At 34.4% G+C, this 25,691-nt stretch overlaps 1 protein-coding gene across 4 annotated transcripts in view; it reads left to right on the plus strand.

The window, feature by feature from the left end:
• CRPPA (CDP-L-ribitol pyrophosphorylase A) overlaps window positions 1-25,691 on the plus strand; it is a 216,795-nt gene that overhangs the window by 87,199 nt on the left and 103,905 nt on the right. For all 4 annotated transcript variants that reach the window (XM_033088857.1, XM_033088859.1, XM_033088860.1 and 1 more), the window contains 2 exons: window positions 16,838-16,930; window positions 17,408-17,500. In XM_033088857.1, coding sequence (XP_032944748.1) covers window positions 16,838-16,930; window positions 17,408-17,500 — 186 coding nt within the window. The remainder of the gene's footprint in view (window positions 1-16,837; window positions 16,931-17,407; window positions 17,501-25,691) is intronic.

Consider the following 25,691-nt stretch of genomic DNA (forward strand, 5'->3'; position numbering starts at 1 on the left):
TTCTCCAGTGGACACTGAATGTTTTAAAGCAACCATACCGTTCTATAGTCAGCTCTCCATTCTACTCAGTGAATATTTTAAACCTCCTCAAATGTCTAACCCAGAGTCTGTTAAGCTCGGAACTACTGATATTTGGGTTAGATGATTCTTTGTTGTGAGAGCCTGTCCTGTGCATTTACACTGTTCAGCGGCATCCCTGGTCTCTACCCACTAGATGCCAGTGTTACTCCCAGCCCCTACTTGAAGCAACCGAAAAATGTTTCCAGACATTGCTAAATATTGCCTGAAGAAGGGCAAAATAACCTTCAGTAGAGAACCAGTGATCTAACTCTACCATCTTTACCTCTACTCTTAGATATGGTCTTGTTTTCGACTTCACAGTGGAATTACATAGTCCCGCAGGGGATGTACCAATCTTCCTGGCACTGAATCTCTAAGGAAACTTGTATGTGTAGCCATCTTATTAAGACTATTTCTCCTCCCTCCACATCCCTTACTCCCATAAACATTACAACATATTACAATTCCATCCATTAATTAAAACAAAACAAATAAACAATTCCCTCTTAATCCAAGGTTACTCGGAAGCCACGTTTCTTTAGAATAATTGACCTTCTCATTCCTCAGTCCGTTGCAATCTGACTTCTATCTGAAGCTTCCATAGGAACTGCTCTGAGCGAGGTCCTCTGTGACCTCCCTATGCACAATCCACACGACATTTATCAGTCTTTCCCTTGATTCATTGCAGGACTTGACTCTTGTCTAATACTTTCTTCTAGAAGAAATCTCATCCTGTGGATTTTATAGCATCTTATTTTACTGACCATACTTTTGTGTTGTTGGCCTCCTTTCTCAGGTTCTTTTGCAGGATTTTGTATATAATTTTTAGGTTTCTGTGCATAGTTGAGAGGTTTTTGTTTTTGTTTTTCCTAGAAATCCATGTTATTTAGTTTTATATAATTTTTCTCTCCTCTCATAAGAGCACCTTTATCGTGTGAAATTTTTTAGCCCTTAACTTACAAACACAAAATGCCTAATTATCTAATATTTTTATGTCTTAGAGCTTTTGTCTCACTTGGAAAATAACATATAAAAAGGATGAAGTCACCGCTATTGAAATCTAGGCACCTGTAGGGCAGATCAGTGTGGGTGTGGAGCTGCTCAACACACAATGGGAGGATTGTTTCACTGGCATGAAAAGAAAAAATGTTCCCCATTGAAACTAAAGGAAGAGATTGGGTATGCTTTGCTGGATTTTGAGATATACCTTAGGGGTGAACTGAATTTCTAAACTCTAATGTAATGACACACACCTCAGACGTGGAAGTGGTCGTTAAAAAGTAAAATACGGAACTCACTGGGTAAGAGACACCCTTCCACCTTGTATACCCATGCACATATCTTAAATTTCATACTCATACTTAAATTTCAAGCATTTATTATCAGACTTGTTACATTCCTTCTTTGATTTCTTAAGGAGTTTGAAGTATTTCACAGAACCTATCAACTTTGGAGATAGAAGTCTCCTGAGTAGACAGTGGTGGAGGACACCATGCCTACTTCTTCCCAACTCTCAACAAATGCTGAAGAATAGTTTATGCTACATACTGTGCTGAGAGTAGTAAGGAATTCATAAGCAGGAAGATGTGACCAGTTTTTCATTAGTTCCTTAATTCACTAATTTATTTACCAAATAATACATGCCTATCAAGATTTAGTCACTGGACGTAGGGAGAAGAACTAAGTAAGTATAGTTCTCTGTCCTCTCTGTCCTCAAGAAACATACTGTTAAGTTGGTGATAGAACAGTAAAGAATACGAAAATATGTTTAATTACAAACGGTGTTAACTATTCGAAGGAAAAAAATAATCTATGCTTATGTAAGGAGAGCCCTGGAAAACGATATAAATTAGGAGTGGAGAGAAGTGAACTACAATCTTTTGGCAGATGTTCTATTTAGTTAAGTCTAAAAGGATAATCAGAAGTTGGCTATTTAAAGAAATCCAGATGGAACAGTGTGTGAAAAGCACATAAAGACCTTCATTCATGGCGGCTTAAATAAGACTTCTGTGGCTGGAGTGAAGTGATTGCAATGGAGGTAGAGTGGCAGAAGACAGGGATAGAGATGGGGCAGGCCTAGATGCCTCCTTGTATGCTATAAAACTACTACCACAACCACTGCTACTATTATTACTTATATTTTGTTCTAAGCACAAAATTAACTGATAAAGGACTTTAGCTGGAAATGATGACTTGATCCAATTTACATCGATAAAAAGATTAGGTTGGCTGCTGCTTCTTAAACGTAAAATTATATGGAAGAAGACATGTAGCATTTAAATGTTTTCAGATATCATATTACCCCTAAAACACATATGTTTTCAACCCAATTTTCATTCCGATAATACAATAAAAGGAGCTCCTAAAGAATGCTGATCTCTATTCTGAACAAACAGGGACTATAGGGGCTTTTAATGTATTTTGTTTATCCACTCCTTCCTGTTTCCTGGAGCACATAATTTAATTATTGTCTTGTGTAACCATGAAGGACAAGCAGGAGATGTCTGAAAACATTTGTTTTCCTGGGTGTAAGGCTTCCTCTGGTTTTGTTGGGCTGCCTGTGATACCGAGTTTATTTTTCCTAAAGGTCTCAAAGTTGTGACCAGTGTACGGATCTCTGCCTTTTCTTATAGGCCTAATTAAATTTGGTCTATGACATATAAGTCAAACAAAGCATCAAGAGTAGCAAATGAATTAAGAAGAAAAGCAGAAAAAAAGATGCAAAACAAATTAAGCCATCACAGCATTGTAAGACCCATTCAAAATAGGGTTGTTTTATGCTTATTTTGACACTTAACAATATTTTAGTTTAGAGATATAGAATTATTTTTTTATTTTTTGAAGCTGAACACTGTAAAGTACAATGTAATAACCAAAATAACATTGTAAACCCTCCTATTGGGCCTTTGATTCTGAACAATCCCAACACAATTAATTCAGTTAGGGTATGTGGTCTTGTTGTATGTACAAGATTACAGAAACTAGGTGAAGACCGTACAATTAAATCCATTCTATTTATTTGGAATGTTAGCCAGATTTCCTGATCAGTTTTCCAGAGGTAAACAAAGGTTCAAAATTATTGGGCCACCTAGTTGCTTGAGATGGTATTAATTATGTTCATGCTGTATTTAATAAAATTAAGAGTTTATAGTTATAATTGCTTGTCATGATTTTAGAATATGATTATTAATGAGGGAGTATGGATAATCCTTCCTAAAGGACACTTCCTCCACTATTTCTTTATATACTCACCATACGATGTCAGACAATTAAGTTCGTCAACTCGTCCTAGAAAAAGTGCTGCATACCTCATTGCTGAATATCACTACAGTCACTTTTGAAGTGCTCCCCTTGGGAAGCTATGCACCAACGCCAGTGCCCAGTCCACCCTTCAAAGCAATTCTGGAACTCTTTTTCTGGACTGGCCATCAGAGCTGTTGCCATATTACCCTTGATGTCCTGAATGTCATCAAAATGTCTTTCTTTCAATATTTCCTTTATCTTCGGGTAAAGAAAGAAGGCATTGGGGGCAAGATAAGGTAAGTAGGGAGAGTGTTCCTATACAGTTGTTTACTGGCTAAAAACTCCCTCACAGACAGTGCCATGTGAGCTGGTGCATTGTCGTGATGCAAGAGCCATGAATTGTTGGCAAAAAGTTCAGGTCCTCTAACTTTTTCACACAGCCTTTTCAGCACTTCCAAATAGTAAACTTTGTTAACTGTTTGTCCACTTGTTACAAATTCATAATGAATAATCCCTCTAATATGAAAAAAAAAGTTTAACAACATCGTAGCAACAAGTTCATGAACTTAATTGTCAGAGGTCTCATCTTCACCTTTTGTATCTGTGTGTATCTTTGAGACACAATGACATACTGAACTGTTACTCTTCCTAAAGGAACCAGCTGGCTAATTTGTAAAAATGATATTCGACATCTTAGTCCATTTAGGAATAAGGTCTTTGTTCACAAGTTCTAGACAACTGTTAAGCTGAGTTAAAAACAAATAAAATACATGCCCTAGCTTTGGGCATGTATTGCTCAAAATCAGGTTTTATCTTCTAATTCAGGAAATTAATTGATTTTGCACACATGGTAAGTCTGTTTAGAAGGAAAATTCTTATAAAAAGCTGAAAGAATTGCTCTTTGGCATGTAGATTATAGTTTTTGACCTTCAACGGTTGATTTTGATTAATATGTATATACTAATTTTCTTATGCTATGGAAATTAAGATACAGTTTTAGAGCTTATTTACTGTGATTTCACATCCTCTTACTAATTTTTTTTGTTCCGAATATAGGAAACATGTTCTTAAAATATCATTTTATACTTATTAATTAATACGTTTCCTCTAATAATTGAGTTTGAAGATGCATTTCATTACAACTATTTGCATGCAGTATAACTCTATAAGACCAAAAAGTAGATTATTCTATGTTCTGGTGGCTTTAGCTAAATAATGGCTTCAGGGTTTTTGTTGTTCTGGGGAAACTGAACCAAATATACCCCTTTGATGTTGTGGTCAATAAAAATTATCCATGGCTTCTTGTTACTTGAAAACTTATTTCCAGAACCTATAAGTACTTGTCTGCTTAAAGATCTCTTTCTCTTGCATTGATACTGTATAGCCTCAATGACTGTTCACTGCATGTAAGGCAAACAAAGTCTTGCCTACAAAGTCTTGCATACAACATGACTAATTATTTCAGATCTTTTAAAATCTGTACTGAACCTTTCACTCACAATGTTAATCTCTGTTGTGGTCCAACCTATTCTCTTCCTCATCCCTTGAAATTATGTAGTTTTCTCATTCTTTGTCACTCAGTATTTTGCTTGATTGCATGCCATCCTTACTTGTCAGTTAGTTTTATGTTTCATTTAGGGCTTAGTTTAAAAGTACTCTTTCCCTGAAGTCGTTCCCATTTTTCTGGTTCTTGGAGTTCCTAAACTACTCATCAACCGTGGTGTCATTCTGCACGTGATTTTATTGTTATTTATTCTTAGGCACATCTCTGTCACCATCTCTTTTATCATTGATCCCCTGCACATGTGCTGGGAGCCAGATAAATAGTTGTGGTTAATGGTGATAGGATGATGAATAAGAAAGCTTCTGGAATACCTCTACACCTGGACATCAGCCAGATATGTTTCTGGAGATAAAGGGGTAGCTGCTGGGCGTCCATCAATCATGTGAACAGTTGAGACGCTTAGAACACAAAGTATATCCAGGAAGTTCTAATTAATTTCCCAACCAGAAGAAAACTGTTTTCACAAACAGAGGGAAGAGAAGGGGAAATAGCAGATGTTGCAGAGATTAGATGAACTGGAATGAGCAACGGTGATAAGCTGGTGGCCAGCAGCTTTCTGGCAGGAAAGGAGACAGAGAGTGACAGTAAGGGAAAAATCAGATCTGCAGAGGATATTGCAGTGGGATGAAGAAATAGGCCCATAAGCAACATTGTAAGGGTTATTCTTTAGAATGTGTAATAAGATTCTATATCAAGATATGAATCTACTTTGCTATATTATCTAGAAATGTACTACTTAAAAAATATCCTGAGGTATATATACATGTTCACACACTTCTGAAATAAGTCACATGATTAAGGTTTTTTTTTTTTTGTGTGTGTGTGTGTGTGTGTGTGTGTGTGTGTGTGTGTGTGTTTTGCTCAAGATGTAATTTATCTTCAATATTTCAATGCATTTGGACTTATAGGCTAAATAATGTATATTCAATAGGTTACTAATATGTAACTCCTAATGGAAAGTTGTATGAGACAAATTTTATTCCATATGTAAATATAGCAATTATATTTATCATTTGAGAGGAAAATGCATTAATGAAAAATGGTTTGCTTACTATGTAAGGTTTGAAGAATTAAATTGGCAGTATATGGATAGTGTGAGTATTGGAATTGTATCAAATATTTTTCAATAGTTAATATAGTACATAGTTTCTGTGTGATTACATGTGAAAGAACTCTTCCATGTTTATAGCTGATTTTAGTTTTCTTCTTGTTTATTTCCTATTTAATTTAAAATTAGAGACAGTATAAAAACTAGGTAGCTTTTGGAGATTATTGAGCTGACACTATTTGTGAGATACCTCATCCAGCCATTTTGAACACATTTGGCACGTTTGTGGTATAATGTCATTTAAATGTTACATTAAAACATTTGTCTGATAAAATACAATGTTGGAATTCCCCTTGTAAAAAGGATGCCTACTATACGAAGGCTTTACAGTTGCTAGAACATCACTGTTTACGGTGTTAATTATTTATTCCTAATTAAATTCTGAAGGCAAAAAGACTAGAAAACTCTCCATCTAACCCAGTATTTTGCAACAGCTATGGTGTTGACATTTTGGTGCAGATCATTTATTTGTTCTGGAGGCTGACCTGTGCATTATGGAGTATTTAACAATATCTCTGTCCTCTACCCACCGGGTGCCAGTAGTACTTCCCCAACCTACTTGTGACAACTGAAAATGTCTTCTGACATTGCTGAATTTCTCCTAAGGACAATGTTGCCCACAGTTGAGAACTGCTAATATAACCTATTTCATGTCATGCAAACTCCAATTTTACAATGGCTTGTGACGGGGGGAGGGGTAAAGCTATGTATTTATGTTTGTAATTTCTAAGAAATGCATAGGTAAACGTAATAAACTATGCTCTTTAGTAAACTATTTACATCATCTATAAAAGTGATGGAAAACATTACTCAGTGCTATGGATCCTAATTAGTAATTTCAAATTAATGACATTTTGCCTGGAATACCATCTACTTGCGCATACTTTATTAGGGCATATGTATGTGGAAAACAGACTCTAACTATACTTACATACACATCTGGACAGTGTCTGTAATACTTAGAAAAAGTTAAAATTTTGTAAATGTAAATTAGATTATGTTGTAAATTTGGCAAGAGTTTGAGGGGAGAAAAATAGTTGAAGGAATTAGTTCTTTAATTTTGTCACTTATGTTTGCCATATTGATTTAACAAAGATATAGGTAATTTATTTAAGATGACTCAGAAAGGCATTAGCTGGGGTACAGTCAAGGTTTAAATTATCTTCTGATTGCTACACGGAGTAAATATATCTATTGAAAATGAAAGAGGACTTTTAGATGAACATGGGTTCAAATTAAGCTCCTACTGTTTCAAAGTGTGATCCATGGACTAGTTATAACAATATCAACTGGTAGCTTGTTAGAAATGCGAATTCTTAGACCCCACCCCACATCTAATGGAATCAACAGTCTGTATTTTTAACGAGATTCCTAGACATTCTTATGCATATTGAAATTGGAGAAACACAGGTGTAAGCTTTTTTTCCTCTCCCCACTATGATGTAAGCTTCATGAGGACAGAAACTTTGGTTAGTTTGTTGCTGGAGTTTCAGTGTACAATCTGGTGCCTGGCTCACAGCCCTCAATAAATATTTACTGGTGGAATGAATTAAACTAATCTATCAGTGGATAGGATACTCTTTACTTTTTTTTTTTTAAATTAAGACAGATAAGATTTGTTTATGTCAGTTTGAGCATTCTCAGCTTTCAAATGTTTTATGCATTATAAGAAACATAAAGAGGTCATAATGCTGCATATACATTTTTAACATATCCTGTCACAAAATGACAAAATGGATAATATTTACAAAATATGCCTGCCAGCATGATTTATACTAGCTACTTCCAGTTCGTTTTTCATTTGCTACAATATTGTCCATTAGTTATAAGTAGTATACCATTCTGTGGTAAAACTCAATGGAAAAAATAATGTTGAGCAGATGTGCATTTGATAGCTTTGTTTTTTGTTTAGACACCGTCGAGCTTTGGATGTATAATTTTATGTGATAAAATGGGAGCCTTGAATTTTTTGGGATAGCTCTTAGGTTTGTTAGGATTAGAGCCTGTATTTCCCATTCCACAGTCCTCTTAGTTTTGCATCAGAACAATAATTGGCCTTCAAAGGAAATTTTAACAGTGTGAGAGAGGCATGCACAAAGGAGCACTTTTCTTAAGGGAGTTTTACTACAGTTATCACTCCTGCGGCCATCCCCATCTGCTTGGCATGTATTGAGTGCAGTGGTTCAGAACACTTTCCTCTTTTCCAGAATCAAATCTGAGAATCTGAATTGGAGGACCTTTCTAAGATACTTTCTTTCCTGTCCCAGAAAAATGATCTGAGTTAGAGTGTTGTGTATGGCAGCAATTAAACTTTTAATTTATTTTTTATTATTTTTAAATAAATTTATTGGGTAACATTGGTTAGTAAAATTATATAGGTTTCAAATGTACTATATAGTACACTAAAATTAGTACACTAAATTTAGTATAGTACACTAAAATTATATAGGTTTCAAGTTCTATAATGCATCATCTATATATTGCATTGTGTGTTCCCCACCCAGAGCCAGTTCTCCTTCCATCACCATATATTTGACCCCCTTTACCCCCTTTTTACCACCCTGCCTCCCCTTTTATCCTCTGGTAACCACTCAACTGTTGTCTATGAGTTTTTGTTTGTTTGTCTTGTTCGTTTGTTGCTTTCAGTTTTATATCCCACATATGAGTGAAATTATATGGTTTCAACTTTTTCTACTTTTTAGTACTTAAATGATTTTCCCCAGATGAGGTATTTCTCCTTAGCCTCTGAATAAAGGTTTTGAGACTTCCATGATGACATAATAGTCACCTGGAGTGAACTGACACCCACTGTACTTTAGAGATTAAGTGTGTGGACCTAGAGGTCCAACAGACCTTAGTCTGAGTACTGCCCCTACTGGCTGTAGGACTCACACAGGTTTTTTCAACTTCAGTTGAAATACATAACATGAAGGACACATGATAACACCGTGTTTCCCTGAAAATAAGACCTAGCCGGACAATTAGCTCTAATGCGTCTTTTGGAGTGAAAATTAATATAACAGCCAGTATTATATTATATTATATTATATTATATTATATTATATTATATTATATTATATTATATTATATTATATTATTATATAAGACCCGGTCTTACATTATAGTAAAATAAGACCGGGTCTTATATTAATTTTTGCTCCAAAAGACGTATTAGAGCTGATTGTCTGCATAGGTCTTATTTTTTGGGAAACACAGTACATGGATACGTATGCTATGTGATTTCTGTAAGATAATTGTTTAAAATATTTAGCACAGATTCTGACAACTGGTAAAGCCTCAGTAAAAGCAGGTATAAAACGCAAAAGGATAATGGGGAGATGTGGTGATGTGCTAAAGTGTCATTTAAAAGTGGAAGTTAAATGAAAGTGAGTGGAATGACAATAGCAAGCATTCAATGTAGCAAACGGTGAAGGGCTGGTTGTTAGTGCTTTACATATATTCAGGCAAACAAAGATGAATGCCATGACAGCACTCACACTACGCTTTAGATTTTCTAGAACACGGGTTATTGGGAAAGCCCATGTTTTCGGGAACAGAAACATCCAGTGCACTATGTAGCATTGCAAATGGCTCTTCAAGGCTGAATGTTTGACTCCAATTTTTGTGCAGGGTGGCTTTTGAGCTACACAATTAAGGAAGTACCAGCCCTTCCCTTGTGATAATGGACTGGGATTCAACACCAGTGCACCCTGGCAGAACCTTTGTTCTATTGCTATTCTGCCTACCCAGAATTTAGGATCGGGAGAATATCAAGACTTTCTCTGGTATGTCCAGCAGGCGAGGGCCTGAGTCTGGTGGTGGCAGCTTAGGAAGCAGAGGGCCACTCGTATGATCTACCTACTCAGTGCTCATGGTTGGAGATGCATATCTTATAGAAAGAACATGGCAGAACAGTAGTAACCTGATTCATTTATCCCTTCAAAACTCTACCACGATTCATTGCCGTATACGTGTTGCATTTTTCACTCAAGCTTTCTAAGAGGCCGACCTATAGGGAAGAATTCCTGGAAACGTTAATTCTTAAATCTCACATATTAATTTAACTAATCTTCCTATCAATTCTGAAGCATTTCTTTTACTGATGAGTAAACTGAGCCACAGGGCTTAAGTAATTGAGCCACAGTCACACAGCAAGTTTATTGCAGAGCTAGATTTAAACCCAGGGAGCTTGACTCCCGAAGCTGTGCTCTTAGCGACAAAAAGGAGCTTTAAAGCTGATTCTAAAAAAATATAAAAATAACAATAATATAATAAATGCTCAATGATAGGTGGACAAAATCTCCACCAAAGTCTAAAAATAATCAGGAAGTAAATTTGAATTGGCAACTCAAAATTTGAAGATAATGTGTTTCAGGTTAAGTTTACTGAAAATGAAGATGGAGAGGCTCTGGATTGTTGCCCTCTGGCTGAAGGTCCAGACACAGCACCCACAGGCCAGAGACAACTCAACTGATAAAGACAGTGACTAATGAGCTGACAGCCCGATCCCAACCTTCAGTTGGCAGCAGTCATAGTTACAGAAGATTCCCTCCAAAATTTGGGTTTGCAATATAGAAAGACTTTCCCCCTAGCATTGTTGAGGTATAATTGACAAATAAGAATTGTATATATTTAAGGTATACAACTCGGTATTTTGATATACATCTATACTTTGAAATGATCACCACAGTCAGGCTAATTAACTCCTCCATCACCTCATATAGTTACCCCTTTCTTCCTTTTTTTCTTTTTTGAGCACTTAAGATCTACCTTCTTAGTAAATTTCAAGTATACAATGCACTATTGCTAATTACAGTCACCATGCTGTACATTAGATCTCCAAAATGTATTCATCTTGCATGACTGAAACTTTGTACCCTTGGACCAAGGTCTCCCCATTTTCCCCACACCCCAGCCCTGGGTAACCACCAGACTTTTAGTTCTTAGTGTTGTTTACAGAGTGGAAAGAAAGTGCATCTCTCTCTGATTCCTTTGTTTATACCCACATTAGTGCCAGTGTTTGAATGGGAGGGAGGTGAAAAATTGGATTCAGAATCAGAGATGATCCAGCCAACATGTTCCATCCATAAAAAGAGAAACACATTTTTGAAACCTCTGACTCATGGGAGTTGAACCAAAGCCTTTTAGCCTTAGTGAAGCCTTAACTCCTCTTGAAATGGAAAACATTTTTTGACAACTCCTCTCCCTTCCTAAAATCTTTGCCTTAGATAGTATGTTGACTATGCAGATGTTTGCATTTAGTTAATAGTAAATCTTTCTGAATTCTTATGATGTAAGGAACATATTTTATTTATTTATTTTTTGTATCCTTTAATTTTACTGAACACATTGGAAAGTTGTTTTAAATTTTGTTTAAATGTTCTTTGAACCAAAATATTTACAGAGCACAGAGTTCTAGCCAGCAGATTGTTCCATTTGTTGTGTTTGAGTATGGAAACATTGGAATGACAGCATAAGATGATGCCGTAGAGCTTTCTCATAAACAACCTAATAAGCGTTGTCTAATGCGGGTCTTTGTTTATTAAAGGTGTCAAAGAGTCCTTTGCTACATTTAGGTAAAAAATCTCAATTTCTTTACTCAAGCATGGAAAATATTGTTTGTTTTCCAGTTGGGAGGAAAGCAGAGCGGTGTGACCAAATAAAAGAATTACGCTTAACTGGAAACAATTATTAAGTCTCAATTTCAAGAAGAAAATAATGCAAGCTCATTTCTGTGTTTTTTTTAAAGGGGGTACAAATATGCTAACATGTAATACTTTTTGTAAAAACATTGTGCGTGCATTTCTGTTTTAGACCGTGGGCATTGGTCGACGAATGACTTTAATCTTTTAATTGGAGTGTTTATCACATAATAGTAGAGCAAATATACTTTAATAATATCAACAATAACTAACACTGTAGCTGGTCACCGTGCTTTCTCTCTCTATATATATATCCTGCATATATTAGCTTTAAGAAGGTAACAAGCCATCGCAGGCAAGAATGAGCCCAGTGTTAGTGACAATATAGGAAAATGGCCATAGAGTTTAAGAATATTTGTGTTGAAAAGTGGAGTTGGATGGTTACAATTTGAATAGAATATAAGTACATTATCGACGACTTTAATGACAAATTCACAATTTTAGATTTAATCTAACGGTAATTACACACACATTCATGTAATATGTATGTATATCTATATTAAATTGCACATTCTAATTGAAAAAATGAAATGAGGCTCTGTTGTAGAAATACTAATCTTAAAATACTCTTAATATTTAGTGAATAGTCTACTTTTTTCTTTTTTTTTTAAGAATGTACACTACACAACTGCTATGGACTGAATATGTTCTCTCCCCCAATTTGTATGTTGAAATCCTACCTGCAAAGTGATAATATTAGAAAGTAGACCCTTTGGGAGATGAGTAGGTCACTAGGATGGAGCCCTCATGAATGAGATTAGCGCTCATATAAAAGAGACCCCTGAGGGCTCCCTTGCCTCTTCTGTGAGGACACAGCAAGAAGACTGCTGTCTTTGAACAAGGACACATGCCCTCCCCAGACACTGAATCTACCAGTGCTTTATATTAGACTTCCTAGCCTCCAGAAATGTTTGTTTAAGTCATTCAAACTATAGAATTTTGTTACAGTAGCCTGAACTAAGACAACAGGTAAAATAAAATAATTCCTTGAAAAATTTAAAAATCATTGTGACAACCAGGTAAATATAATTTACAAAATCTCCCTCCTCCAGTGCTGACAAAACAAGTAAACAAGCGAAAACCCACAAATAGTCAATCAAGCAAACGAAATTACTAACAACAACCAACAAAGGTAAGAGACCCAACTCAACTTCAGGCATCAATTTCACAAGTAACAGTCAAGAAACAAGCAAGGTGATGACCTGGCTCATCATGTCTTCTAAACCCTACCCACGGATCCTCAAGACAGTGTTATAGGGCAAAAGGTGATTTATTAAATCCAGATAATTCTTATATTTTTAAATTAGGGAGAAGCAAATTGAGGGACTAAAGTGAAACCCAGGGAAAATCAGATCAAATTCCTTAATTCTCTGTGGTACCTCAGCAGAGGCAGGGTAAGCTATACCAATACCTAGCATTTTTAAGTCTCGAACTTATCAAAAAATAATTAGATAGCTCTATGATTCATTGTAAAAAATAATCACAGCACATACAAGTCAGATTTTAAAAATCTGAAAGAAACCTCAAGGCTCCACCTTAGCCCCCCGAAATATTCTAATACCTTTTGGTTCTACAGAAGGGCTCAGTAAAAGTCTGACTTCAAGAAAGGGTGAAAATTCACAGTGGCATTGCAAGGGATCAATCACTCTATTAATCCCTTGCAATGCCACTGTGAATGGCTAAGGAAACAAAATTAAGACTAGAACAATATTATTATGAAACTAAGCAGTCCATTAGGAATAGAAGACATCAAAAGTCAGGTTATTATCATAGAAACTTGAGATAATCACGTTGTATTTCAAGTGTATTCCAAATAAATAATCAGTGTATTCCAAGTAAAAATTAAATGACAACTAAAAGAGAATCGATGTGAATGACGTTAACGGCATCCAACACATGGGTAATGTGTATATATCAAGTAGACAAGCCAAGAAATTCTTCTGGAAGCTAGAAGAAAATTTCCTTGAAATGAGAAATTGATTCTGTAAGACTTGAAGGGCATATTTTCTGGAAAAAACTGAGTAATAACGACTGACAATTAAACATGTTCTGATTCTGATTAGGATTTTGAACTTCCATATAAAGAATTCTTCAGGTGCAAAACACAAAAACAAAACTTACAGAAACAAGGATAATCTATCTGCCTTACCTCTTGCATCTCCACAGTGTTCACTGTGCAAATATAACGAAGCAGTGTATATAAATTTTGAAGGAAATGAAAGTGGAATCCAAGAATATTACCACCAGTCAAATTATCAAATTACCTTTAAAGACAATAGGAAAATATCTTCTTGGTAAAACTACGTGATGTTGAAATCTACCCAATAAATGATGAATGGAGAATGGGTGAACGACAAATGGAGTATCAAAAGCATCAGGATAGTGCACAATGTTTGAAGATAGTGGAACTGACTACAGATTTATGAGGGAAAATGTGAACCAAACTTTTATTCCCAGATTAGCTAGCTATTCTTTGAGTATAAAAGTAAAAACTCAAGGAACCTGAAAGTATTGAGGCTTTCATTAAAAAACAAACAAACAAAGCTACTTATGGATGAAGTTCATCAAAGTTAATTAAAGTAAAGAATTTAGAAAAGGAGAGATTTTTGTTAAGAAGTCAATTTCCTGGAATATAGATTATCTGAATTATGTGGATTTTGAATATACTATAGGATATGAACCTAATAAAGCTGTCAGAGTAAAAATAATATGATTGACTAGAACTAGAATAATATGATGGGTAGAAGTTACAATGTGCTTTTTTCTCTCATAGAAGGAAGTCAGTTAATACTAGCTTACAAATAAAATTCATTGCCTTTAGAAATCCAAAGTCTTAATCCAATCCACGATATTTTTTCTTAACATTTAGAAACTAACTGAACTCTCTAGAAGTGAAGATATCTGAAATTTAGCAGCATCTTCAGTTTTACTATATTGTTTTTTTTGCTAATATTCATTTAATTAAAATTACATGCATATCGTGATCTCATTTTAATAAAATATATGAATGCTTTTGTTCCTTCATCTTTTTGTTCTACCAGCTTACTTCATATATTATTAATAAGAATGGTTGGAATGATACTTACCCAATGTTCAGGGTAATTATTTCTAGGTAGTGGTATTTTGGGGTGAATTTTTTTTAACCCTTTAAAAAAACCTTTGCATGTTTTTTTTGAATTTTAAGAACATATAACTTTTATCATTGAAGGAGGACTTTTTTTTTCTTTAAAAAAACTGGTAAGTTTTAAAAACCTATTTATCAGGCATTTGCTAATGGTGTTAAGAAACATGAGTTTCTGTCCTCAAGTATCCCCTACCTTGTTCTCAAGAATTTTATGAATTCTAATACTTAAAAAGCTAAATCAGAATATCCTTCATGTTCTCATCATAGACCTTATTTATGTACATGTAAAAGAAAATTATAATTTTTTTTTTTTATTCAGAATTCACTTAAACACACATTTGTTGAAGTTCGGATGATCTGTTGAAGATCTGGTGCTGTGGTTATCTTATTTCATATCTATCAAGTCAGAAACTTGGTAGGATCTGAAGATTACTTACTTGTATGTGAAAATACCTGCCAATATCCTAAATATTAGCAAAAGACATGAAACTTCCCAGTCAGAGAAAAGACAATGTTCTACAATAGAAGCAGTAAGGAGAATAACAATGTACCACTGGTGTTCTGAATTGCAAGTCCCACAAGAAAATGCAGTTGGGGCTAGGTGTTGCCAAGCAATAGGGTGCACTGGAGAAGAATCTTGATATTGGGAAGCACTGGGCTTCTACTGGAGCTGCTGGTAAACCAGCCCACCCTCCCTTTCACGAGAGACATTGTCTTTATTGCTCAAGAATGCCAAACAAATCTGATCCAAGGGATAGAGATGTCTCTACTTTCTGGAACATAAGTAAATTTGCTCCAGGAAGAGATCTATCTGTTTGCAAGTCTGTGTGCTGTGGACAGCCTTGAAAACCCAATCTGGAGTAAATTAGCTATTAATGCCTTTGAATATGTTTGGATATGTGAGAACCCCCTGGCAAATTGTCTCCCTGTCGTATCTAGATGTGGCACAATGGAAACTGATTTCTTCTCTATTTCATTGTCAGCATGTGGCTGACAACTATGGACTTTTTCTTTTTTGAAAATAATGTTCTTTCTGAACTTTGTCCTCAATGAGAACTTTAAATCTAAATAAAATTCTTGAAATTTATGAGTCAACTAATTCCTATAGCAAAGCAAAGACCTTAAAACCTTTACTTCCTTTTCTCATATATTTCATCAAAATTATGTAGAATTGAAGCTGAGTTCTGCTGAAGAGGTACTATTCTTAGAGTTTGATACTTTACCTAAGGAACATGCATTTTATTTTAGAATTATATGTAAAGCATTCTAAATGGAATGCCAGTATTAACCACTGAAATGTGACTTCCTATGGAATTGATATAACAGAGATATCACTTTAACAGATCCTTTGTTTAGTAATTAAGTTGTTTATATTGTTGTAATAGAAAAAATAGGAATTAATTAGAATATTGAACTATATGGAATAAAAATTTCATTGGGTAAGTTTTTGTACTGTATGTACCATTCCTTCTAAATCTAGTCTGGGATTACGTCTAGTAGTAGTCTTTTCATCTCTTTTCTTACTATCATTGCCCTAGTTCAACTCTTGGTCATTTATATTATTATGATAATTTCTTATTGCTTTCCCTGCTTCTAGTCATTCCAGGTTTTGTTAAACCTATTCTTTGTAACTGTAGTAATTCAATATGCTTACAGAATCCTCCAACAATCCCTGTGTGACCAACCGTTTTATTTTATTCCAACATTCTCTACAATATATTCTTTATATAAGAAAAACCAGGCTCCTTACCTATACCTGAATATATCCTGTGCTTTTTCTATATATTTTTTCTTATCTGAAACAATTTCCTAATGTGCTTGTTTGCTCAAATAATAGTCATTATTCAAGGACTAGTTCAAATGTCTTTCTTGGTAGCTTCATAAATGTAAGCCTGAATTTTTTGTTTTTATATGTGGTCCTTGGCTTGACGAGCCTATAGCAATTTGGGCTCATTTGTAACAGAGTTGTTTTATATTCAGATTTGGTCTTTCTGCTAATTGTAAACTCTTTTTTCCCCCTCTGTTTTTTCTCCTAGCATGTAAAAGTCACATCTGGGGCTCTGGGTCATACTGGCAGAGATCTTCAACAAATCATCTTAGAGCAATGCTATAACTTTGTTTGTGTGAATGTAAGTAGTAAATACAAATGATTGAAAGCACTAGAGATTCTATATAAATGTAGTGTGGAAGATAGCATATTTTTCTTGATTCTTAAATATTCGAATTTAAGATTGTGATAGATGACTTGTGTTATTTGATATGTATTTGGAAATTTTACTTTTTATCCTTTGAACCAGGAAAATAACATTTTTAATAACTAATTCCCATAATGAGAAAACAGTGATATTTATTTAGATAATATCTTCAATTTTATGCCTTGTATGTGGTATACAGCAGATAAAATGACACCGGTTTCAATTAATAAATCGTTCAAATTTCAATAAGTATAAACTTATGGTTATCCTTTAAAATTGCATGAAAATAAAAATTGAGTTTGATAAATATTTTGAATGATTATCTAAAAGTTCTGCATTTTGCTCCTTGAATTAAATTTTAAATCATTTAAGAACTTCTTTTCACTTCCTTTTATTTTTCTGGTCTTTCAGGTTGGGGCCTATGAATTTGAAGAAACCCAGAAACTACTGGATGTGCTTAAAGAGAGTGATCTTTCCATTTTGTACCCTGTTGTTGTGATTTCAGTAAGTGAATGAATTAAGGTAGCTTTGTCTCTTCAAACTATGCTTCATGTCTTGGAATTCAGCTTTTCTGTTTAACCAAGTTTCATCAAACTGAGGCAATCCACCCAAACCCAGAAGACACTTTTCATTGTGGATTCTTGAGTTTATGCTCTTGCTATGATTTCTATAACTGCTTGCCCTTATTACTGCAATTGTTTGGCTGATGAGACAGATTTGGAAAACAATTTAATTCACCTTAGCAATCAATTTCATTTCTTTTTCTTCATTAAAATCTCAAAATGTGTTGCTGAGTTGATTAGATGTTTGGATAATTTGAAAGAGCTTTAGTTAGCATATTACCATGGTATTGTTGACTATTTGGGCTGAAATAGATGTCAGCATTAGAGTGGGTAGCGATAGTTGGATGGGGTCACGTTATACGTCTTCTGTTTCTTAATGATTCTGTGTGCGTGTTGGGATGACATTTCTTATCATATGCAGTCATTGAACTGTGAGTCTTTGGAAACACATACTCCGATAACAAGCACACCTTGTATTAGAAGAATATCCCCTACTTGGAAAAAAAAACAAACAAACATTTTTTTTCTTTTTTGATTGAGACTGGTTGGCATAAAAGAATTTAAAAAAAAAATCAGATCCCTTTCTATGTCTTTTAACAAAAAGCCCTATAAACATTAAAAACCAATGCTTTCTTCTGTAACGTTAAATTATTAGAAATCCTGTTTGAGAGTCCTTTTCAGATGTAATTTCTGATGCTCTTTAGTCTGTTGTATAAATCATCATGGATCCAAATGTTTTATCCTTAGCTGACAGCTAACGGAAGTTACTGTTGTTAACCTTCTCTTCTTTGTGGCTACCAGGGGGTATATAGTACTGCTAGCACCTTTTCCAGATTGCAACTCTGAAGAGGAGTATCTAGGTGCTCTTTCTAGAATAATCTGATATGATAGCTATCGATGTGGGACATGTTCGGTTCTCTATTTTCTACTTCTAGCACATGTTTTTGTTTGCTACTTAGGCAATAATGATGAACAGATGTTTAGAAAAATAAAGTAATATGTTAAACGTATGAAAATAATAAAAGGTAATTTCATAAAATTTCTGATATAAAAATCACTCCAGTAGAGCATTAGACTTTTACCTAAATTATACAAGACTCAAAAGTGCTAAGAATCTGAATTGTAGGCTGGGTTCTTGGCTTAGAAATTAATGGTCAGAGAGCTGTTCTTTTTGTTTGTTTGTTGTTTGTTTGTTTGCTTATTTTCCCCCTAGCAATGGAGAAGAGAGTTTCAGGAGATAAAACTAACTGTAGCTGTTTTCCAGTCAAGATTATGTATAACCAGTTGGAAAACTATCAAAAAATACCTTCACAGATCCAGAAAGTAAAATAAGGATTCTAATTTATTTGCATCTGGCAGGGTTTCCACAAAAATCCTTTGGTACTACTATCAAATGAGATAATGGACAGTATAATCTTATTTAAAGCTTTTTTTTTTTTCCCCAGTGAGCATAGCTGATTCATATAATAGGCACCAAAGAAATGTTTAATTTTTAAAAGCAGAAATAAATTGGCAACAAATCTAAATAGAAGTTCAAAACCTAGATATGAAGTAGACTTTTTACTTTTACTTGATACATTAGTTTATCACTTTTCTACAGCAAATAATTTTACTGTAATTATATGAAGGATTATACAAAAACTCTACCTTCCTCTGACAATGTAGACAATTTTATTGGTGCTTAATGAGAGATAGGAATCCATGAATTCACTTTAGCAAAACATAAATTGTAGCATGGAATTTTAATGCTTTGAAAGCATAAATAAACCTTTAGAAGTGCCTTATGTAGTTCTAGTTACTGGGAAGTAGTTTATTGACATAACAGATCAGAATATATGATCTTTAAAAACTTCAAAATGTTTAATATTTGAACATGTCAGCAAATAAAAAAATAGAAAACCACCATCCATTGACACTTGATATTTTCACATCTGGGGAAACTGTCATAGAGATGTAAATTGTTTCCAGAAGGTTCCACAGCTCACCATTGGCAGAGCCAGGAACAGAATCAATCCAATATGCAATGTATCAAATACACTTGTTACTTTTATGCTCTCATGAATGTGTTAAATAATAAGATGAAAAAAGATTAAAAATATACATATACACACATATATGTATTTAATATATCTTCCTAATAAAGAACAAATGACAATTGGGAAAACATAAATTCCTTCTTTTAAGTGCTAATGACTTCTTACTTTAGCTTCACAGGGTATTGAGCCTTTATTGAATTTAAGTTATAAAAATCTGTGATCCTATTAAATTTCTTAACAGATCCCAGACTTGTGTCTTTGTCACCTTACCTAACTAGTTCTGTATGCTTCCTCTGATTAACCCTGTTATCACTAAGCTAAGACAATGTGTTTTTAAGGCGCAAGTCCTTATAAACCAAACAAAAGAGAGCAGGCTATTGTAATTCTCACTGCCGCCATATTAGTTACTTTTTACTATATATATATATATATACACACACAGAAATATACATATACACACATATGTACATATATACATATATGTACACATACATACATATATGTGCACATACACATATGTACATACACACATATGTACATATATACACACATATGTACACATATGTATTTCATATATATATATTTCATATATATATGTATATCTATATTTCTGGTCCCTATTTTATTTGTATATATTTTTGAATGGATTTTTGTGTGTGTTATATAGGCAATGAATGACCTGAGAGGAGGTCCAAATCCCTCTCTACTCCAATTTCAACCATGTTGCTACTGTAGTTTTATGAATACCTTGATTTTTCCTTCAGAATATTACAATTTATTGTATGTTGAATTTTTGTGATGTTTTCACTTCAAGTACATTCAAGTTTTCTCTTTCATGGTTGTACGCAGCTTCAGTGGTAGAGATGCAATCATTTCCATAAATTCTACAAATGTTTTCATTTGTTTCCTGCTAATATAATAAGTCTCAGGTATTTCCTGCTTACATCAATAATAAAACCTAAATAAATGCTGGTTTAAAATACCTTTAGAACTGTTTTGCAATTTCAGTCATGAAGGGATTCATAGCTAACACAAAGATGAGGAATGAAGTCATTCTTGCAGAAGGTGTTGAATAGAAAGAATTGACTGTTATTTTAACTTCTTGGAGTTCTTCCCTTATGGCTAAAGGTTACTGCAAAGTTTGTCTTACGGGATATAGAAATCCCCTAAGGTTAATTGTGAAGGACACGTAACTGATGTGTGAAGACATGATTCCCACCTTCCTAGTATTCCCTCTTTTCATGAATATAGGTTGTTGTTTTCAGGTAGGGTGATGTTCTTTCGGAATATGCGCATAGAGTGAATTTCAGCAGACTTTTCTTAGGTTGTATAAATATTTTTCTCTTGATTAAGCTCTGGATTTGGAATCGCTGTTTATTTTCCTATTTTAAATAGTTTACTGAGCTTGGTCTGATGAGCAAAATTGTTTGTGAATTTATTTGCCAGTGTTGTCCTCGTAAATCAGTGTCTAAAATTTAACATGAAATGCATAAGAGGCAAAATAAAGGAAACTAGCCATCTTTGTTAGGCAGCTTACATCAATTTTAGTCCTAGAGAAGGAATTGAACAATTGGTTTGGTCATTCAGTTTATCAAAAAAATAGGCCTAGGAATTTCTCTCATCTGATTTTTGTGCACTGGATTCTATTTTACATAATGGTTATGGCCTTTAGTTAATTATGTTATGGTATTTTATATAAAGATAGAACCAAATATATTTTAGTATCATTTATTATTTTGAAATTAAATGTTATATTTCTATAATCAATAACACATTAATATAACACGCGTTAATATAAATAGGCCCAGCCTGACTTTGCTTATACTATTTAAAAGGGTTTTACTTCATGGAGAAAAATATATTGTTGGAAAGGTAGTGTTGAATAGAAAAAAAGACTGTGATTTAAGTTTTGGGAGATCTTTTTTATAATGATGCTGAACCTGGAGTCTAGTTAGGGTACAAGTACTAGGTCTGCAAATAACAAATGTCTATTCACTTGGCCAAGTTTTTTTATGTCTAAGAACCTTAGTTCAGCATCTTTACCTGGAAGCAGAGTAGGAGGCTGTTGATGACATCTAAGTAGCTTCTCTTTCCAAAAATATATTCTCCATTACAATACGTTGTCAAGACTTTTCACTGTGCTATGATCCACTTTGCATGCCTTTTATGTGGGGATATAATAGAACAATTCAGTCATCTTCTAGTCATATTAAATAGGAATTAGATGGAATGGTATTTCTTTTTTGAGCCATTTTTGAGACCTTTCTATAATCCTTATCACAAGATTCATGGATTTATTTTATTTATTTTATTTTATTATGGTTTGTCTTGTATGTGTGCCTTTCTTATTTATCTTCCTCTTTTTAAAATCTGGTTTTTACTAGGTTAAGTCTAGCTCTTCCTCTTTTTCATTCCTTCTTTTTTTCCTCTTTCTTTAAGAACAGTTGCAAGATTAATCTCCCCCACCCCCCGCAATCCTCTCCCAAGGAGTCTATCCTCCCACATCTAGCCCGGGTCCTATCTTCTGAAAATAATTCCTTAATCATTAGAGCGCACACCAACGCTGCTTCTTACCACTTCATTTTAAAATCACTTTAGGTGCTACCTAGTTAGCACTTTTTAGGGAACTATGCTCTTCTCTTCATTACCTAACTGATTCTTAATATAGATTCATGTAACATATTTTGAACCTCTGTGTGGCAGGTATTTAAACATACATGGAGCTTATTTAATTATTAATTCTTTTTTTTTTTTGAAACTGCATCTTACTTTAGAAGAAGGAGGCTTTTGATATAAGCTAATTTTCTAGATTGTTTTATCTTGATCATTTAAGTAAGGGAATGATTTTACGTTATTTAAGTTTTTTTCCAAAATGAAGATTCTCAATACTATGAGCTTAATTATAAAATGACCAGAGTTAGCCTGGCAGGTGAATCAGTGACTGAGATATCATGGGGTCTCCCTGATCACTGTCCATTCTATCCACCACCCCAAGGTAACTGTATCTAGGTCTGCTTGAGAAAGGGGCAAATTTAGCCTGGACTAGAGGACCAGGAGAGATCTTCTTAAGATAGGAGAGAAAGCTGAAATTTGGAAGACTGAGCAGGGTCCAGTTCTATGGGTAGTAAGAGGAATAGCAGTTCTATATGGAAAGACTAACACATTACAATGGTCAGAAGTGGAAAGAGCCAGTGGATCTGAAACAGAGAATACACTACACATTGGGGAAAGTTGAGGTCAGAATTAGGCAGATCTGGGTCCAGACTGGCCTTGGGAGTTTGAACTTTATAAAGCAGCATGACCCAGTAGAAATTGATGTGATCAGATTTGCATTTCACACATCATTCTGGATGGTGCCAGAGAAAAGTTTAGAGATCAGAGAGATTCCTTGATACATTTGGTTTAGTTAGGACGCTAGTGCAGTAGTCCAAGAAATAATGGTGTGGTGGCTGGGACATAGTAGTTTTAGAGTGAATGGTCAGAAATGGCTGGAATCAAGATACATTCAAGATATAGAAGCACTGAAAAATGGCACTTGATTTAATGAGAGAAAGGAAATAAAACCTCCAATTGTGTATCTTGTGAGACTGGATGGATGATGGTCAGATGGGGACGTTAGAGGCTATTTTTTGATTTGTTTCTGAAGGTTGAGTAGGCAGATGATTATCCCAAATTTGTTGGCAGAGATAATTGGAATGATTTCACTTACATTCAAAAGCTTTCAATTCATTTGTATGTGAATGTTTGTGTGCGTGGTTGTGTGTGTGTGTATTTGTGTGTGTGTGTGTTTGGTTGTTTGTTTGTTTGTACTTATAGAAACTCTATCCTAAAGCCTTCTTGGAAACACAGGCTACGCTCCTCCAACGCCTCCTTAATGTTGGAATTTTAATAGAATTCCAGGTTTAGGTACAATTTAAAAATATATCTTTCGTATTACAGTGCCTTTGCCAAGTCTTATCTAGTGTTTGTATGATCATGTTTTTATGAATTTTTCTGTACTAATGCTTCCTAGTCTGAAAAAATAAAATAAAATAAAAAACAAAAACAAAAATAAACCCGTGTTCATGAGTCAAAACATGAACAAATAGGAAGATGGTTAAGTATAAAACATTAGTAGATAGGAAGATGGTAAGAATATTACCAGGCCTAAACACTATTGCTTTAGGATAAAAATCTATAGCCAGCTAAAAATAGATTCCTTGTGCAATTTTCTGGAAAGCTTGAACTGTTCTTTTATTGAAAGTACAGGTGACGGAATCACTGCAAAAAGCTTCTTGATCCAAACATGCTTTGGCTTGAACACTGTTGGTAATAAATTTGTGTGTGATACTTTTGAAAGTACAGTATATAATTTGATTTTCCAGGCACCAGAGGTTTTACTTTATGGGTTTTTGAAGCTTATACTTATTTTAGTTGCATGCTGGGGTACTGGATTCACTGGTATTTGGTAAGGTGGAGCTGCAAGTGTTGCCAAGATAATCCTGGTATCGCTATTGTAGAATTCTTATTGGGAATGACAGCACTGGTTACAGTCACCTGCGTGTCTCTTCTGAGTACTATGAGTGTTAGCTCCATTTCTAGATCTTTTGAGAGAAAACTATACATTTCTATTTTTTTAACTTCATATGTTTGTGGAAATGACAGAGTTCTGAGTTTTTTTACTTAACTAACAATAATCCAGTTGTGATCTTGTATTTCTTGCTCTTCTGATTTATAGGAGATGGAACTCCCACTACATTTATAATTCTCAGACACCCCCCATCAAATGTGGCCTGCTAATGAATATCCTTAGTATAATTATGTTAATGTTAATAATAACAGATACTTATTGAATGTTTCAGATAATGAGTCAGCACTCTTTTCTTTAAAACACATGATCTCATTTAATCCTCAGAGCAATCCTGAGAGTTGATTATTATAGATGTTATTATCCTCAGTTTAAGAATATGCCTCATGCGCATTTCACTTTACCACATGATGTTCATTAGGGATGTCAATACTTGCCCTTTTCAAGTAAGAGAAACCAAATTGTTAGAGGAGAAAAGGATCTTAAAAACCAGTTAGTAGAATGCTCTTCATTTTGCAAGAGAGAACTCAGGTCATTTTATTTGCCTGGATAAGAGAAACTTTTTAAAATTAAATGTATTGGGGTGACATTGGTTAGTAAAATTATATAGGTTTATATTGTACCACATCTTCTTTATCCAATCATCTATCGAAGGACACTTCAGTTGTTGCCATGTCTTGGCTACGGTGGATAATGCTGCAGTGAACTTAGGAATACATACATCTTTATGGATAAATGTTTTTAGATTTTTTTGTGTAGATACCCAAAAGAGGGGTTGCTGGGTTGTATAAGATTACCATATAGATAACTTCTTTATATTAGGGATTAGCGAATTTTTCTTTTGAAGGGCCAGATAGGAAATATTTTATGCTTTGTAGGTCATTAATGTCTTTATTGCAATTATTTAACTCTGCTGTTACAGTGCAAACGCAGTCATAGACAAGATTTTTTTAAAAAGGGTGTGGCTGTGTTATAGTGAATCATTATTTACAAAAAACAGGAGGCTGGATTTGACCCATGGGCCACAGTTTCCTGAACTTCGGTTTAATTTTCATTCGTAAATGATCTATTTGCCACAATTAATTAGTACGTTTACCTGCAACTCCTGTTAAACATTTCTTTAATAGACCTATACTCTCTGGCTCATCAAGGTCTCATGACATAAAGTAATTACTCATGTACCACTGCTATGTTTTTATCTCTGCATCACTCCTCTAAGTTTTGACAGGAATATTCAAGGGCATGAAGTTTAAAATTTTTGAATTCATCTTCTCCCCGCTAGAAACTATCCCTTGCAACAGTCTCTCTTTTTGGTTCAGTTTGACCCCATCATAGCCACCGTGACAGATTTCGCTAATTGCAGATCTACCAAGCTGCTTTCCTTAAACTTTACAGAGGCTCCTCATCCCCTCCTGGATCAAGCTTAGTCAGATCATAAAGCCTTGGTCTGGGCTGGATCTTGCTAAATGTTGTCCTTACTCTGGTATTCTCACTGAGCAGTTTGCCCTCTGGTAATACTGAACTACTGT

The sequence above is a fragment of the Rhinolophus ferrumequinum genome, chromosome 20 (assembly GCF_004115265.2).
Source record: "Rhinolophus ferrumequinum isolate MPI-CBG mRhiFer1 chromosome 20, mRhiFer1_v1.p, whole genome shotgun sequence".
Taxonomy (NCBI): Eukaryota; Metazoa; Chordata; class Mammalia; order Chiroptera; family Rhinolophidae; genus Rhinolophus; species Rhinolophus ferrumequinum.